We start from the raw sequence: 19325 nt of genomic DNA, 5'->3' as shown, positions 1-19325 counted from the left end.
ATTTTTTAAAAATTTATAATTTTAATTTATTTTTTAATATTTATTGGCATAATTTAATATTTTTGTAACTAGTGTACATAAAAGTATGACTAATCACTGTAAATGAGAATCTAGAGGTCCCAAATAGTATAAAATTAAAAGTAGAGGGGCTGAAGGAAGCTTTAAACCATGACTAATTTATTATGGAATTTTTTCTCAACTCACTATTAATTAGTTTATTTATAACACATAACATGACTCATGAGTTCTTAAGAAAACTTCAATTGGATACCATAAATCCATACTAATATCATAACGGTGCTGCCTCTTATCAATAATTAAAAAAAAATACCATATTAATAGATAATTAATCACAAAGATTTAAAAGCAACCTATTAATAATTTAATTAAATATGAACAAGTTTATTCGAAATCCATATTATTTTATTCGCAATTCCATTTTTTTAAAAGCATCAAATGGAATTATAAAAAATTAAGCTGCAAAACTAGAAAACGTGGCAGCACAGTGTTCTGTAATATTTCATGAAGGCAACGAATATACTCATACCAAAGCTTGAATCATTTCCAAGGAGTGTTGTTATGTTTATTTACTTACCCTAAAATGTTGTTGTTAATACGTATCTTTTCCATGGTAGAAATGATATAATTAAGATTTTTCTTCATTTTTTACTGTAACGGTAATATAGCGGTGACAACTTCATAATTTTTAGTCTTATTTAGAAAAAAATTCTTGGATTTATTTTGTTATTTAGAAAAAAATTCTTGGATTTATTTCTATTTTTTTATTCTTTTCATATTTATTATTTTATACTTTGTGTATTTATCACTATTTTTTTTCTTATCTTTATTTCATTATAATTTATTTTCTTCTTTACATTTGTTTATGGAAAAATATTCTTTTTATTCCTCATATTTAAAATATTTATGACTTTATATTCAGTCTATTTATACTTTTTTTTTATTCTTTTATAATTTTTTTTATTTATACTTCTTTTAAAAAAAATATGATACAAAACTAAGAGAAAATGGTGTTTCACAAAATATGATACAAAACTGAGAGTAAATGGTGTTTCACTATAGTAATTACAATATTATTTTATTTTTTACTACATTAAAAATTAATTTGAGATTTTATATATTTTTATTAATATATATAACTTTTTTTATTTTATTATATATAATCATCATTTTTTTAATTTACAATTATATTTTTTATTTGAAGTTCAAAAAATTTATGATAACACATGTTTATTATTTTGTCTTATAAAATAAATTATTCAACTTGTGATGCGGAGTTGAATAGAAACAGTAACATTTTTTATGAACAAATTTACTATGATTTAAAATAGCAAGATTCAAGTTTTGTGCAGCGTTTTCCAATACCCATTTCGACGATAACAAATTTAATTACAATGAATTTTCTATCTCACAACACTGCGTTTAGTGATTAAATGAAAGACAAAGCAGACAAACCACCCTGATTTTGTTTTCTAAAACATTGAATAGAAAATCAAAGGAAATATACCATCACCTACCATCAGTAATTTTGTGGAAATGGATGCGTAATCTGTTTAGCGGTACAAAATTATCACAAGTAATGCATGGAGTGCATCTGCACTTTAAAACTCTACCAAAGAAGTTGTTTGTCCTAGTCCGTCAAGGAAGCAAGAAGTCACGAGTCTGTCATGGCCTCTGGAGAAACTGGGCTGAACAAAACATCAATCCCACAAGCTCGCTAGCGTCTATATATAACTCCCATACTGGCAGTTAGCATGAATCATAACCAGCCTTGTGATTGAAGAGACTGAACCACTTCATTTGTTTCTGAGCTAGGTATGTTGAAAGCAGCAGCAATGAGCACTCACCTATTTGCATTGCTAGCAGTAATTCTTCTGTTGCTTTCAAGACCAACCATGCCTTCTCCTGATCATGATGAGGTTTCCTGCGCGACAATTGTGTCGAAGTTAACCTCATGCATGAATTATATCAGTGACAAGTCAAAAGAACCGTCAAAGACTTGCTGTGCTGGGGTCAAGGAAATTAGTGGTTTTGTTAAAAGCAAATCAGATAGGAAGGATGCATGCGAATGTCTTAAGAACACACTAAGCAAGATTAAATACGATCCCTCTCGCATCCCTACACTTTCCAAGAATTGTGGGGTGTCCCTTATTCTTCCTCCTATTTCGAGCAGCACTGACTGCTCCACGTATGAATCGTTCTATCTCTTAGTCAATTCTTTCCTCCCTATCACGTACGTACTCATCATCAGAACATGAAATATAGTATACTGATCAGTTTTCTTCTTCTTCTTTTTTCTGTGCAGTGCGTTTGGCTATTAATGCAGCAGGCTATATATGCTGAACTGGTGGAGCAAATCATGTTGCGGCAAGAATTCTAGTACGTTATGTAAAAGAAAGGAGAATAAAACACTGCAGCACTATAAAAGAAGTTGATGCCAATAAAACACTGCAGCACTATAAAAGAAGTTGATGCCATTTTCTCTTTGTTGCTAATTAATGTCGGTTTCATACTGGTATCAACTAATAATTGATAAGATCATCCACAGTGTTATTTACGATGGTATATACTCGCACCTTTTCTGTTTCAAGGCAGTAGTTTTACTCCCAAAATATACAGGCCGAAGCTGTGGTGCATCTAATATAAAAGCATTTGGGTAACATTTTGAATCCATGACATAAAAGCATTTGGGTAACATTTTGAATCCATGACTTTGTCGACTTTACATATACCAAAGAATTTAGTGCAGCCCATCCGTATATGAATTATACCACGAATTTCCTTCTCAAAATAAGGAAACAGAGAATACGCACATTGAATTTGTCTTGTCCCCTCTGATCATTGACAAGAAAATGAGCCTTTTTGTCTGAAAATGTAACGTGCTTGTTCTGCACATCCTTTTTTACCAGGTAGACATTGTTACACAAATTAGTATACATAGTCTAAATGACAGTTTACCTAGAAGAAATAGATTCTTCTGATTACTTTTTCGGGTAGATTCGTTCTATACAACGTTTTTCGGCCATCATTGATGTTTTTGGCAGCACTCAAGCTCCATAAAAGACGACGTAAAAAATCTCTATTAATCTATATATCCCTGTATGCATTTTCAAGCCTGTCAGCGTCAGGACAAAATCTTGATTGCAGTAAATTCAACGAACAATGGAAGCTTGCTTAAATCAACACTATTATTATATAAATGGTGTGTGTGTGTGTGTAACCGAGATCTCTGGCGATATAGCCTGCCGATATGAGGCAAAACTATGATAGAATCACTTGAATGTATTGTTACTATTGATGTTGAGCAAAAAAATCAGGCTCCGTTGGCTTCTGAGGCAGCAATGACAGTCTCTGTGGCAATCTAGTGGCATGTGTGCCATTCCGCCGCAGATTTCTTAATGCATTGGCAGCAAACTGTGATGCATAAATGGCAACACCTAGGCTTGGCGATGTACTGGCCTCGTTTGCCAAAGAATCTTGCAGTTTTTCTTCTGCTTGACGTAAGCTTTTAGCCTGCTTCCTCCTACAGTGACGGCGCCATGCTGCCTGTATGAAGCACGCTGCCCATGTCTTCCACTGCACTGAAAAGAACCTGAAAACAAGATGAGCTCACGAATATGAGTGCTGACTTTAGCACAAAGGCCAGATAAAAAGTTTCAATAGTCTCTGTAACTTGTAGGGAAAGTAGAAATCTATCGTCCCAGTTGCATAAATCTGAGAGGATATGCTTATATCAGGCCCTGAATGATAGAAGGAAAAATATTCCATCGCTAGCCTCTCACTGTTTCTACAGGAAAAGAAAGGAGAAACAATCCTTGAAAACTTGCCTGAATGTGTGCTGGATATCCTTGTGATGTAACTGGCGAAACTGGGAAGCTACAGACTTCAAGTCATCAGCTTCTAGAGCAAAGGCCTCAACCTCTGATAGAGCTTGTACCGTTCTAGTTGAGATAGGGAGGTGGGAGGAGGATTGGGGATCCAGGGCCCATGTAAGTAACCCTTCTCCACAGAAGTCACCAGCCTTGAGAGAGACAGCATTGAAAAAACCAGTTCTTCCACCATTAGTGGTCACACTTAAAAGATGACCTCGCATGATAAATAGCATCTCGTCAACTGGGTCCCCTTCTCGAACAATGTAGCTATCCTTGGTGTAAAGAGCTGCCTTGAGACGGTCACATACCGCATCTAATATTTTCTCATCCATTTTTTCAAACATTGGCACCTAAAGAGTTGTTAAACATCCCAGATATCGTTATTTCTCAAAGCAAAAGGGCAAGTACAGCATATTGTAGCCCATGTTGAGCGAACCCAATAATGCTAGAAATTAGAACAGAAAGAAAGACTAAGAAAAGCACTCACTTTCTTGATCAGGTCCAAGCAAAGATGGCGGTTTATGTCCCTCCTGAGATCTTTAGGAAGATTATGAATTAGACCCCGCTCTTCCACACCTCTAGTTTCTTGCCATTTGTACTGTTCATACCGCCTAACTCGTTCCCTCAGGTTATCAGGGAGCATTCGTTGAGACATCCACTGATCTGTGTCTCTCCTCTTCACCCGCATTTCCTCTACTCTAACAGTTGTGGATTCAAGATATTTCTGTGACAACCGGGATGCACATTTGTTTAGTGCTTCAAATCATCAAATAACGGCCTCAAAAGAGAGTGGCGAGGTCAAGATAAAATATTACATGTGAGTAGGAGAGGAAAGAAAAGCAGGGGTAAACATTTTGTGCTTATTTCAAGGTATGTTATTTATCCGGCTTAAATGGTCAGCAGAATCGTAAACATTTTGTGCTTATTTCAAGGTATGGTATTTATCAGGCTTAAATGGTCAGCAGACTGAAGGACAGCTCTGAAATGTTCAGATTCCAGAATCACAATGTTCCATTTTTCAACCATTATTTCACACTGCAAGGCCATGTAAAGGAATTACCTGCATATTGCCAATAAGCAGTGCAAACAAAACCAATCCAGCGATGGATATGAAGATGGCAAAGAGAATCTCCCCAATGTAAGTGCTTGTTTTAAGGTTTTGGCCAAGAGAGCTGTAAAAAGAAAAAATGCAAGATGGATTAGTACCAAAGCTTAATGTAAAATGAAGCAAGCTTATTTGACTAGAATAAGAACGTAAATAATTTCATTTTTTTCATCATATTTTTCTCTCTTTGTTTTATTTAAAGCCATAGACCATGTTTCCATTCAATTCAAATAAAGACAGGGCTGGTGCAGGCTGTCCAATTCCAACCCTGATTGCAAGTGCTTAAAATAGGCGATTTTAACCTGGCTCCTTTTATCTATCATTCAGAAATAGAAGGTATAATTCCACAGATTGCCTACTGATATTCAATATTTCAAAATAGGCAATCTTTTACTGATATCAAACAGCTTCCTCGAATTCTTAAATTTACAGATGTAATTTGGAAACACTCAAGAAGGGAAACATTCAGCTTTTAAAAATGAATCAATGCAGGATGCAATTTCAAATAATACAAATGAGAATGGCGACTGATTAGGGACTGAAATAGAAAACAATATATCCACAAACCTGAGATTACGCAAACCCCACCAAAAGCAGTAGAAGAGTTTCTGTGGAAAATATGTAGATTCCACCACTCCAGAATCAAGAGCATCAATAAGTATACCAAAATTGAAGACCGTTGAGTTATGAACTTGATCAGGTTGGATAAAAGGGCATGATTCAGTCAGGAATGTGTAGTTTTCTGTACGATGATCTCCGCAATACCGATACGTAGTATCACACCTTGCTTGGTCCTTACACACCTCATACCAGCAAGTATCTTGTCGTTCGATTGAGAACAAGTTCCAAAAGGCTCCAATTATCTGACACGTCATGTGTTTCTTTATGAAAAATCCACTATAATACACCAGAAGAATTATAAAGATTGTAAAGTACCAGATTCAACTTACATGACTGGCCAGCATGTAGAGAAAGAGGTTGAAAACAGCTCCCGCCCATGCTGTTTCAGTAAGTATGCCAGAAGTTCTATTTATTTCTTTGAAGAGTGGATAGATTCGAACAAGCCTTGGTATGTATTGGGAGAAAATTACAAACTCAAATAAGTTCTTTGCAGCCAGTGAAACCGGGCCATCCACTCGTGGAAGGATGATTAAAACTACTACCTGAGCAGAACAATCATAACGTCAAATTGCTATAGCTTACGCCAGTTGAGCAGCGAATGATTTTCCGCAAGAAAGAAAGAATAATCTATATGAGTTCCACATTTTTTTCCATATTGAGTCATATAATATATGTAATAAGATTTCAAATGTGAGTTGAGGACCAGTTTTGCCAGTGATAATAATCAAGAATTGTGATGTAGCAAGTTTAATCAAAATCTATCTGTATGCCATGATAAAATGCGAGGACGGGAGCACTCAGATGACAAAAATCTTTTAATTGAACGATTTAAGTTTCACGAAGAGAATCAATGTCAAGCATGCTCTCCCCTAACAAGTATAAGTTGCAGGTTGGGTTACATCTATTCATGAATTCTCTTCATTCCTGCGACTATATTAAGGGCATGGTCAACAATGGTTCTTAATGCTAATTAACAAAAGGAAAGCATACCTGAGGAAGCGGAAGAATTGCAAGAATATCAATGATAAAGTAGGAGGTCAAGTATTTTTTGGCTATAGCTCTAGGATCCTCAACCAACTCGCCCCTTCCGAATACGCGAGAAGAAGGGGCAATAAACCCAGTGCGGAATTGGAAGACTAGGCGAAGCGTGTATAAGATATCAATGAGTGTACGAAGAACGCAAGCAGCAACTTCCATCTTAAGGTCCACATCAAGGCATTTACCTTTTTCAGTGCTTTTAACCCACGGAATGTAAAAGAATAAGGGGTCTATAGCCACTGCAAGCACGCAAACAAGCATAAAAAATTTGTTCCATTTCAGGAGAAATGGACCTTGCGGATCAAGAATCTTCCTTTTAAGTCCTGTTTCTTTCGCTGGCTGAGCACCCTTAGAGTAGAATCTCAATGGTTTCTTTAGGCTTCTAATCCTCTCTGAACCCATCTCCCATCCTCTTCGGATGTTATCCCAAACTGAATAGAAAATCGGTTTGGCTTTTCTTGCGTAAAGTCCATATTCATAGGAGTATTGCCGCTCTGAACTGAAGGATTTCTCAGAGCTCCAGTCCTGAAACCTGCATAAGAAAGTAAGAGTTGAAAGCGCAAACAAGACATGCTAAGTTCAGCCAAGCAAACCGTCGAGGAGATGATATACTCAACCCTGTATAACTAATCTCTTCTCAAAACAATCCAACACATTAATTAAACTAAACATGGGGTTCCAAAGAAAAAAGCCAAGAGTCCTACAATTTACGCACTGGAGTCTGGAAGAATGGCAGTGATTTCAGCCATCCTGAATATTCAATGCGAAAGTTGCATTATGTTCAACATGTGGCAACATAACCACAACCCAGTAATAAAAATATTCTTCTAAAACAACTCTATATCATGAACTAATTATGGCCCAAAAACCCTATAATTCACACACTGAGAGTGATTCCAACCACCCAATATGGCCAACATGAATCAACACAAATCTATCAGGATGGTTTATAAATAATTAAAGTCTCAAGTCATTTGATCAAATATTCAAAAAAACACTACTCCATTAGAACAGAATTCAATTTTCTTTTATTTTTTGGTCTCATACCATCAATAATGCTAAAATTCATATGTATAAAAAACAATAATGATAATATGTGGTGTCTAGGATTACGATTTCACGTGACAAACCTGACAAATTTATTTCCATTGATATTCATAACGTGATCAGTTATAATTGGCTTCCTCTGACTGTCAAAACAAGAAACAAAGACAACTGAGTATTTCCTTCGTTTATTGGGTTGGTCTGGCTCTTTATGAATAAAAGAGAGTTCATGGTTTTGGTTCGTTAGAAATTTCGTACTGAGAGGAGAAGAAAGTTCGTTGAGAGAGACGCCAGTGGCAGTTACTGTCTGCGCTTTCTGAGAAAGAGAAAAGGGAGGGAAAAGATAAATAACAAGGGATGCCAAAGAAAGGAAGAAATGGTTTTCCCTTGCCAAACGCGCAAAAGTCAAGTCAAGCCCAAGGATGACCTAGGAAATTGCTTTTGAAAGGAAAATTCAAAGCCCGTGGGCCGCCTATTACTAATTACCGTTAGTCACAAATTTATAAATTGTAGGAGGTAGTTTTTTCTCTTCTTTTCATACTTTTTTTTTTCTTCAAATTATTGCAGTTAAAAATTTAAATTCAGTGCTGTCTTTGTTAAGGGAAAAAAAAACAGTTCCCAGTTTTCTTTCTTTTCTTGGTAAAATTTAGTTGTTCTATACTTTTTATTTAATTTTTCAGAAATTATATTCACATTATTTAAATAAAAAAAATTAAAATTTGTGAATATTCATGTTATCCTATATTTGAGGATAGATTTATTTTTTTAATCTAAGTTTAAAATTTGTGTTAATATATATATATATATATAACAAGAATTAGTATTTAATCTCAATAAAAAAAATTCAACTAACGTTTGGTCTCAAACCAATAAACAATGATTGGTTCTCTTTGACATTATTTACCGAACAGGTAAGATTCGAATTCAAGCCTTTGCGAGCTCTCTCTTGCTTGTGCGGGGATGGGGTATGTGTGAAATGAACTAAACACCAGTTCATAAAATTCCTGGGTTCTCTATTGATTCCAATTAACGACCATGTAAGCCTCCAGTGGCCATCATATGAGCAACCAAGAATTCGAATCTGAGATTATTGGTTCTCTTTGACATTATTTACCGAACAGATAAGATTCGAATTCAAGCCCTTGCGAGCTCTCTTTTTTTTTTAGATTAATGTGGGTGTCCGGGCCAGCTTACGCGCACCACGACTAATCTCACGGGCCCTGAAGTTAACGACCATGTAAGCCTCCAGTGGCCATCATATGAGCAACCAAGAAATCGAATCTGAGATTATAGAAGGAGCAAACCCCTTAATCCCAAGTCCTTACTACTTAGCCACCACCTAAATGGTCTTGCGAGCTCTCTCTTGCTTGTGCGGGGATGGGGTATGTGTGAAATGAACTAAACACCAGTTCATAAAATTCCTGGGTTCTCTATTGATTCCAAGATGTTGCTATCCTTAATCTTAATTATTGTAGAATCTCAAAGAGATATTCTCATTTCTACATCAATTTCTTTGAACACTACAGTTATGGGCAAGTGCTTGTATTTTCTGGGTCCATGAACTTTCCTTATATATTATGCATCTTGATGCTGTAATTTAATTATATTGTATAATATTCCATTGCATCTATAATAAAGATTCCACATCAAACCCTATTAATGAACTGCTAGTTGTACAGTCGTTTTCATCTTTATAAACATAATTGAAGGGAATGCTTTTATAATATTGACGTTACACAATAAAATTCCACTGTTGTATAGCGTTTATTTAGAAGTGTGTTACGCGTTATTGTATAGCGTTTATTTAGAAGTGTGTTACACGTTAGTTTTAAAAATATATTAAAAAAATATTTTTTTTATTTTTTAAATTTATTTTTAATATTACCATATCAAAACGATTAAAAAACATAAAAAAAATATAATTTAAAGCTAAAAAAATCAAAATCAAAATCACATTCTAACCACACACTTATTATTTCTTAATCTCAATATCCCATCAACTTCAAAGATGAAAACAGCAATCCACTAGGAGATGACATAGGTTAAAATAACCGGCATGAAAATCATGAACTCCACTAGCAACAGGCAATCAAAATAGAGGTGGGTTATCTCAACCTCTACAGCCATCGGAGGAGGTCAACCAGGAATCATATTTTTTAGGAATAGCTTTCCGAAGGGAATAAATAAATCAAATACGAAAGGAAAATAAAAATATTGGCAGGGGTTAAATTATTCCTGAAGGGGACATATGGTGGGGTCCTTCTCTGATAAATAAAACAAATAGCTTTCCGTCTCCTGTGGTTTTTATTTTTTTTTGGTCACATGCAAATTCTTTATTCATTGTTGTAATAATGCGTGGACTAGAGAAGGGCATATCCATTTTAAAGAAGAAAAAATTGTTAGGCATTTTCACTTAACCGATACCAGCTCATTCCAAATTGATGGCCAGTTAAACATTTTTCGGCTTTTTGAATGAAACACCTGCAGCTAGATTCAATTATTAAGATCACCAAGGCATCTCCTCGAGGCATAAAGTAAGGATGTCGAGGGAACGAAATGCCGTGTAGAAACTTTCTTGTGTTTATTTGGTGATTTTTTTTTTTTCAGCTGTGAGCTCGGGGAACATTATTTTAGATCCAATAACGATTGCTGTGTAGATGCAAAGAACCTTCACTCTTTCACACCATAAAGGTTTTCTTCGAATTAGAAGTAATCATTTTCGGTTTAGTTTGGTTTTTATCAAAAAAAAATAACTAAACTGAAAAAAAAAAATGAAAAAAAACCTGAAACCGAACTGAAACCGGGTCAAACCAACCGGTTTCAGTTCAGTTAGGTTTTTTAGGGGAAAAACCAGTTCAAATCGGTTTGGCTCGCTTTTTCCAGTTTGGCTCGATTTTTCTCGGTTTCGATTTGGTTTGGTTTTTTGGTTATAAAACCGAAACCGAACCGAACCGACTGGTTTTTTCAAAATTTTAATCGGTTTAATCGGTTTTTTTTTTCAGTTCAGTTTTTTCAGTTATTTTTTTTCCAGTTTTCTCGGTTTAATTAGTTTTTCGGGTTTTTTGCTCACCCCTGCTTCAAACGGTGGCAAAATGCGAGGTCGAAATATCCTCTATGACCTTCATTGTTTGAAGAGAAAATTATACAGAACTAAATATGATAAACATGTCTGTATAATAAAAATAGGAATACGGAGCCTGTTTAAAAATGTAATTATAATTACTTTTTAAAATACTTTTCATTATTAAAATAATATATTTTTTATTTTTTAAAATTATTTTTGATATTAATATATTAAAATAATATATAATACTAAAAAATATTAATTTAGAACAGAAAAAAAATTAAAAAACTAAAAAATATTAATTTAGAACAGAAAAAAATTTAAAAAACTTAATTTTTTTAAAAAATATTTTTAAAATATAAAAATAAACAAGAACTAACACGTGCAGAGCTACGCAACCAACCCTAGCTCCTTTGAAAAATTGAAATTAAGGTCAGAGAAGGATTTCTCGGTAACTAGCAACTTGGAAAAAATGCTCATGTCACCCCATTTACCCCCCTTTGATCCGTTGGGCCTTTTTTTTAACCTACAGAGGTGGAAGAGGTTGGGCTCGAATAACCAGAGATAGTTGACGGAACCACGCTCAACCACTCAGCCACGCCCCGTTGCCATCATGCCAGGGATTACATCACCGATTTTTTATATTTTTTTTTTTATCGCACAAGAAACTGGCTACCTCGTTAGTATTTATCAATGCTTCCTCAGGACGACTTACCACGCCTCAAACAGCCAAATAGCTTGAAGATTACCAGTCCTGGAGAAGAACGATCCCACCATCCTTTTAAGAAAGGAGATGGGCAGAATATTTGTCTATTTGCCTTGCGGATGAACATAATCAATATATACAAAAATGAAATTATATCTTGGATTGGGATTGCCTGCAGGGGGGGTAATACCGACCCAGGCTTCTATAACAGAGACTATCTGCTATTTAGGGCTTTTTCTAAGTGCTTTACGATGGTTTAAAGCACTCACTCAATCATCATGTGTCACTCATATCAAAACATTATATAATCCCAATTAAGTTCTTACATCCAAAGAAATTCAAAGTTATGGTGATTATGACAACAATAGGTCCAAATAAATGTCACAAATTATGCTCTCAAGCTTTCCGTTTAAGAGAGTTCGATTTCAACAACAACAGCAGGGATTGAATTACAACTAAATTGCCTTTCAATTTCTGAGCTGAGAATTACAACTAAAAGTAACATTACTCTTCCCTATTGGCATGCTAATCCCATCAAGACTACATTACTGGAGCACTTTTAAGCTGTTCAGACTTGTTGAAAATGACAAACTAAAATACTAAAAAATAGATGACAACCACTTAAATATTATTATAGATGACAACCACTTAAATATTATTCATCTAATTTTTCTCTATCCTGAAAATTTCAAAGAGAACAGGGATTGAACCTAACCTTACACTAGGACTTCTCTTCATCTGACTGGTATGCTGGCCCTGGGACGGAATCAACAAAAAAGTCCTCCACTGTTGCAGAATAAATCTATCAGCATCGCTTGTAAAAAATAGAGGTAAATAGAATTTCAAGTGAGGAAATAAACAGGAATAACTCTGCAGGATCTTGAAATGATTTCTGATGAGTATCGCATCACCCAACCTATTCAAATGATGTCTTTTTTATTTTTTTATTTGAAAATTGCTCATGATCAAGCTTAATGATGCAGAAGGATCCATAGAACCAATGACCATGACTACTTTTGGATTGAGACTTTGTGGTGGTGGTTGAAAATTGCTAATGATACATCATTAGCTTATGTCAATCACAACAAAATTGAAGCTAGTCTTATGTAGCATGTTCAGATTCCATGGCAGAGAGAATTTGTCTTTAAATGCGTAAGGCAGAGCTTCCTAAGAATCTATCCAATCATCTAATTATTTTACATAGGTATCGAGATATCCATCAAAGGTTAATGATTTTCTATGTGACCGCCATTGAATTGTCAAAGAAGAGAATCTAGAAAAATCAGTCAACAAAGAGAGAATATTATAATAGATGCAAACTCCATTACCTATGTCCTCGTTCTCTGGAGAATCAAGCAAGATCTCAGAATCAGAAGGCAGAAAGGGGGAACCAGGATAGTTTCCTAGAGCTCCCAAGTCTGCAAACAGTTCCAAGGTAACAGATTTAATCACGACTCAAGGAAAAGGAATTACATAAACACAATAGTTTCCAGAATGGTAAGATATCTCCACAATTTTGTATGAGATAGCAGTGGGATAAAACATCTCCATGGACATAAATATAAAGGTGTTGAATCTATCCTATCACATTTAAACAATCTACAACACTAGTCTTAAACAAATCAGAACAGCAAAATGTTCTGCTTTAGCAAAGAGAGATTGAAATTGCAGAACTCGGATCTTTCATTAACCTCACAATATTTCTAGCATAATATGCATCTTAAGCAGAATACAAAATCCAGTAACATAGAGAAACATGAGCAGTTTGGCATCAGAAAATTTCAGAATGATTATATCTTTCCAAAGGTGCCTTTTCTATCAATCTAAACTTCTGATACTCAATGACAGTTTGCTTAAACTTTTCTTCCACGAATAACAGCATGGATTTCTAATGCATTTAACCATACACAGTTTGGGGATTGGAGTTTGATTGTTGTTGTTGTTATATTTAATCATACACATAAGATCAGTTACAAAGACAAAAAACTGCACAATTTGTGCACCGACTATTGAGTTTTATCAATCAAGTATGTGGATTTTAATTTTTCTCACTTGCAATATACCACCAATTTTTTATGTATCAATCAAATACTTTTGCCAAATCCCCATTGATCTATTTATTATTTGATGATTTGGTGATTTGATTTTGACCAGAGGGTTTTTTTTAAAGGTAAAGTTCCCTTTTAAATTTATAGCAATTAACAACAACAACAACAATAATAATAAAAGTAGAGTTATCAAGATCTTGTTGTGTCAAAACAAAAAATATTTATGATAAAAATCAAAACCTTTTACTCATTTGATTATGCTAAAAATATTAAGACTTTTAAATACTTGACACTGACCAATTAACATCATAAAGGGGTTTTTAAGACTTTAAAATAATTTAGCAATTAATTATAATTAAAAAAAATAATCATTGAAAGGGAAAGTTCTTGTCATATAACTCTTTAAAAAATAAAAATATTATTAATAGGGATAAAAATCTTTTCATCATTTGATCACATTAAAAATATTTTGAAACTTTTAAAAAAAGTTTTAAGAAATGAAAATTGTTACTGTCACTAAAAAAAACTTCTAATAAGGATTGAGTCCTAATTGTGGTTTGGATGTTTATCAAAAGTATTTTTTTTATTACTGATTTCTATAATGTTTAAGAGGGAAATTTTCCTAACCAAAAAACAATTTCATGATATTAGCTGGTCAAAGTCAAACCACCACATCATTAAATAATGGAGGTATTGACAAGCATTTGATGAAATCAATTGATTAGCACAATTGAAAAGGTCGGTATAGCAAATTGTGAAAATTTAAATTCCATCTACTTGACTGATAAAAACTCAAAAATCCGCCTTTAGATTTGAAAGGCTGAAAAAGCAATTATCCCATTACAAGAATGATAAACCTACCTCCCAGGTTCGACAGATCTGCTGTTAGGTCTGAAAGGCTGAAAGTCCATTGAATCTGTTCCAATGATCTGGAATTTCCAGCCCCACCATCTGGTCCAAGCTGCAATCCTACAGAGCTTGCCGCATCAGATGTAAATGCTGTATATAGTGCTGAGGTGTCTACCCCCATTCCTGACATGTCAGATGCAGTAAATGGAAAATGACCGTTCGATGTCACTGATGTAGGGCTCAGAGGCATCTCAGACATGGATGAAATGGCACTGCTTGGTGGCACTACAGGAGCTGTATCAGCTGCACTATTTCCCATCACCATACTACAAGAACAAGAGCAGCAGCAATTAGCTGGTTTTTTTAATAAACCAATAACTAATATCAAAGCAAGGAGAACATAATTCACTAGATTTAGGATTTTTCCAAAGTCACTGACAAACATACATAAATCGCTACCACTTTCAGAAGGAAAAAAAATGTACTTGTGTTTGATAGCAACGTGCATTCACTCAGAACTACTTCTAATAAGGATTTTCATTAAATGTCAGGATAATTATACATGTGCTGGACACATTACTGCAAACTAGGCTGACATGAAATAAATGCCAAAGTTTAGAAAAAGGCAACTATCTCATTCAGCAGGTAAAAGTAATAGCTAATTCAAAGGGCATGAAGATGCATCCACATAGTAAGTGAAACCATGTTCCCATGTCCAGGTAGGAGCCCTTGCCAAAGATAAGTTCTGTTCATTAAGTAGCCAATCTAACAATAATAAAATGAGGATGGAAAAGTTCTCACTCATTTCCAGAATGCATCTGAATGGAATGAAAATTTCCTGGCGCAGGGACTCCATTAACAACATGACAGCTTGATATTCCACAGCTCATTGAGTCAGGATGAGGTTGACCTGGAGCTGGCATTGGGGGTTGTTGCAGGACAGGGTATCCCATCGGTAAATTGTTAACTGCACTGCAAAAAAGTGGCATTGAATAATAGATACAATGTTATATTAAAAAAAAAATGCCTTGTTAACTCATGGGACAACTCTGTCATCAAACCTTCAGGCACCATGAAACTCGCATTCATAAAATTGCTTTGCAGAAAAAGATGAAAGAACCACATTATCAATTTCTAGGATACCTTTTGAACATAATAATAGAAAACATAGTTCAGTTATGAACTTGGAGGGAAAATGATAACAGCAGAGGCAAGTGAGACACTAGTGCTTTACTAAGATCCCAGTAAAAAAGAAAACCACTACCCTCAAGATATTGACGACAATGGTAGGTAAAAGTATCTCGAGTGAGGGTTTGTTTTTCAAGGAAGTTAATAAAAGAAGTACTAAATATCAATGGTGTTTGGTTTCTTTACACTTCAGAGAAAAATAAACTAGGAATCCATATAAAAGTTGGAATTGAAGAAAAAAAATTGAAGTTTCACTATTTCTCTTGTACTAAGATAAAGGATGCTTTGTGCTTTCCACAATCATTCCACTAGAAAATTAGAACTTACCGGGCATGGGATGAATCCCGTTTTGTATTGGAGCCAAGGGAACTTTCGAAGGCACAGGATACTTCATGAGATGATATTGACGCTCAAGCAAGTGATTAAACAAGAGAATCTGTTTCTTCAATTTCAGCCTAATGTAATAGGCCCTGAAGAATTCAGCATTTTCTTCTTCCAGCTTCTGCCATACTGCAAAAGCAAGGAAATATAAAGGAAAATATCAGACTAGATTTCTAGTTTGAATGCTTGACAAGAAAAATGTTAATCAGGTTACTGTAAGATTAATTTGTGAAAAGGTCAAGATCTATGATCAAATGTTCCATGATCACTCCACTCAAACAGCTTGTTGATAAATACATGATACAAAATCCACGCAGCAAGATTGAGAGGGCAACTTGTTGATAGCAAAGACAGCTTAAAAATGAAAATTTCAGAAAACCCTACCAAGTGTAGTAAACCCAGGGTCTATCCTAGCACGGGTCAAGAGAGTTTTAACAACCTCGTCTCTATTCATATACAATTGTAGGCAGCGTTCTATTAAATTTTGGACCTGCAATAGCCATTAATACATATTATCAAAAGCAGGAAAAAGGAAGCCAGATCAGTTAAGCTACTCTTATGATCAAATCCTATATAAGAAAAAATGGCGAGTACTAATTGTAACTGAAAAAACTTGAAAGGGATCACATTTTCTTACAAGTTCAATATCTTGGCGTGAAACCTTTCTGCTATCATTGCTTGATGCGGATATTGAACTAGAGTCTGCTACTGGAGCCTCTGTTTTGTGATTATTCTGTTGCTCACTTTGGGAATCCTGTGAAATTTGGGTGGACTGTTCTTGTGCACTCTATAATCCAGATGAATATTCTTGTCAAATTATTGACAAACAATAGTTATATATGTGATAGTTTTTCAAGAGCCAAAAATACAATCAGGACTGAAGGGCAACAAACAGTCCTTCAACATGTGAATTCTTAACTGAGTCCCAGAACATGGATTTCAGCAACTAGTAAATTCACTTCTTTCCATGCTATATTTTTTGCTTTCTTTTTTCTTTTACCCAAAATTTTGAAGTAACACAACTTTGAGTGCCTAAATGAATCTGTAATTCAAAATATTAGATTCAACTCTTGTCCCTTATCAACAAGGTTTAGCATCAAGTCAAACGAATTGATATCTAGCACATGGTTAAGTGTAGTGGTATCCATACAGTCACCTTAGAATTTGGGTGGTGATGAGTAAAAGCTGGAGTGGCAAATTTGCCAAGCCATCGCCAATTGAATTGGCCAAGTTAGAATACATTAGTAAAGTAGCTTGCAGTATGACAAATCAAAATGCATGACCAGGGCATCACAATTCAGTGCCTACGACCACTGAAGATAGCCACTACTGAAAATAAAAGGCATTTGGATGTGTGAAGACAAAGTTTGGGTATCAACTGTGCAAACAAAAAAAAATTGAAGAAATGTACGTTCTCAAAGCACATGGAGTGGCTGAGTGTGTGCATAGGATAAAGGGAATGCGGCAGGGTGATGTTTTAGAGCATATGGTAAACTTTGAGGTTTCAGTTTTTTACTAGCCAAGAAAAACAACTGCTTCGAACCCAAAAGAATGTAACTTTAGAGAAGACATTTGTCAATAAATTGAGGAAAATTGGAGAGTGGGGAGAATTTCTTGCAAGCATGCATACACAAACGAAGACACATGTGCATGTACAACAGACCTGTAAGGTCTTCATTCCAGCTGAATGCAAGTTGACAGCATCTCTTTGTTTAGCTCATATATTCCCTGGGTGCTGTTGAGGTCAATTTACTAAGGTGAAAATAAGAGCATCTACTTCTGCCGGGGTCATATATGGAGGCAATTCAGGCCTGGAAATAGAAAAATACATAAGAAACCGCAAGACAAGATGTGCTCTAGATTGGAAATAGCAATCAGCAAAGTTTTAACGGTGCACACCAAAATAAGACTAGAAATGCTTGCTTTCAGATTTTAATTTCCTCTTACAATCTAGACAGGTAATACTATCTTGATGTTCCTCAATTCAATAATATTCAACCAGTGAACAAAAATGTTATGCTATTATTCAACCATGTTTGATAAGCCTAGAGATCACCAAATGAACACGCTCCCCACGCACAAGCTTTATTTACAATCCTTCAGACTAACAAATTCCATAAATTCATATCCTGGTTCACTCTATTCTTTGACCTATGAACCGTATTTCATAAACCGATCATTCTCATTATACAAGAACTCAGAACCCAAACATAACAATGGTACTGCATTGCACCAAAATTCTACGCCAATTATCATTTCCTTGTAAGAATCAGGATTAAGACTTTACCGGACAATAAGCAAGTACAGACTTCATTAGCTAGTTTAAGAGACATGCTACCGATAAATTATATAAGATAGAGGTTTTCTACTAGCCCTGAATCCGAATCTCATGTTCCAACTTCAAATGCTCTATAAGTCTTACCCATGCTTCTACTGTTCTTTACTGTTTTCTTCTTCATACTCTACCATAGAATTAATTGGGCAGAAAATCTTGAAAATATCATAGCCGACTTTTGTGCAGCCAAATGGCAAATGATTTGGTTAAAAAAAATTCCTGTTAGACGCTCCAAAGATTTCACTCCATGTTAACCACTATTTAGGCAAAAAAAAAAATGAAAGTCAATCAGATCTCAGTCTAATAAGCAGTTTGGCCAAAAAAAATGTATAAGAAACTGTTAAAACTGCTTAAAAAGTTAAAATATAACTTGTTGAAAGCACTTTAATTGATTCAATCATTACCATAAATGCTCCCTCGTGCAACCTAATCTAACATGAAATTAAAAAAAAATGAAGATAAAACGTAATCTGTGAAAACTCGTAAGAGTTAGTTTGGTTCAGTTCAAAATTTTAAGCTATACGGACAGTAAGATCTAAAAAATAATTACCTTAAACAAAGATTCTGAATCTCCAAAACTGCAAAACCAGAGAGAAAATCGCAAATTTTTTGTTGTTTCGACGAATTTATAGAGCTCAAAATTCGACGAACTGAGCTCTACTTTTGAGTTATTTCTAAGAACTGCAGTAATCGACAACCTCTATCTCAAAAGCTAGACTGTAATTGTGAGTTCAAAAAAAATATAAAATTAAAGTTCGCCATAGAGCTAGAATGCACTGGCTAAGGTCTTGAAGGATATTTTTGAATGTACAGAAGCCAGTAGTGGAAAAAATCAGCTGATTAGAGTGATATCTGTTGGTTAGAAAGCACCGATTCTATGGCATTGCAGTGAGGGTTGAATGATTGTGGAGCCGCTCTGCAAATAACAGAGAGAAAGGGGAGAAGGATATGGGGGAAAAATCTCACCAAATTTATACAAGAAACTTGTCTATGGCTACGAAGGCTGGAAATAAATTAGTCGGTCTTTATTTTCTTTTTTCTTTTTTCTTTTTTCTT

The 19325-nt window shown here is 34.8% G+C and overlaps 2 protein-coding genes across 2 annotated transcripts; both read right to left on the bottom strand.

The window, feature by feature from the left end:
- Positions 1–2980: 2980 nt before the first annotated feature.
- LOC105135081 (cyclic nucleotide-gated ion channel 1) lies at positions 2981–8052 on the bottom strand. The gene is made up of 8 exons (XM_011039783.1): positions 7785–8052; positions 6607–7186; positions 5946–6158; positions 5563–5858; positions 4951–5062; positions 4378–4614; positions 3846–4240; positions 2981–3610 (listed from the first exon to the last, which is right to left on the bottom strand). The coding sequence occupies exons 1-8, from the start codon at positions 7811–7813 to the stop codon at positions 3310–3312; spliced, it is 2163 nt and encodes a 720-aa protein (XP_011038085.1). The 5' UTR covers positions 7814–8052; the 3' UTR covers positions 2981–3309.
- A 3695-nt stretch (positions 8053–11747) lies between these two features.
- LOC105135074 (uncharacterized) lies at positions 11748–19325 on the bottom strand. The gene is made up of 9 exons (XM_011039768.1): positions 18820–19325; positions 17598–17745; positions 16572–16721; positions 16319–16424; positions 15881–16063; positions 15167–15332; positions 14378–14691; positions 12797–12886; positions 11748–12254 (listed from the first exon to the last, which is right to left on the bottom strand). The coding sequence occupies exons 2-9, from the start codon at positions 17610–17612 to the stop codon at positions 12190–12192; spliced, it is 1089 nt and encodes a 362-aa protein (XP_011038070.1). The 5' UTR covers positions 17613–17745; positions 18820–19325; the 3' UTR covers positions 11748–12189.

The sequence above is a fragment of the Populus euphratica genome, unplaced genomic scaffold, assembly GCF_000495115.2.
Source record: "Populus euphratica unplaced genomic scaffold, PopEup_1.0 scaffold2.1, whole genome shotgun sequence".
NCBI lineage: Eukaryota > Viridiplantae > Streptophyta > Magnoliopsida > Malpighiales > Salicaceae > Populus > Populus euphratica.
Note: the sequence above shows the minus strand (reverse complement) of the source record. Positions and strands in the feature narration are given on the sequence as shown.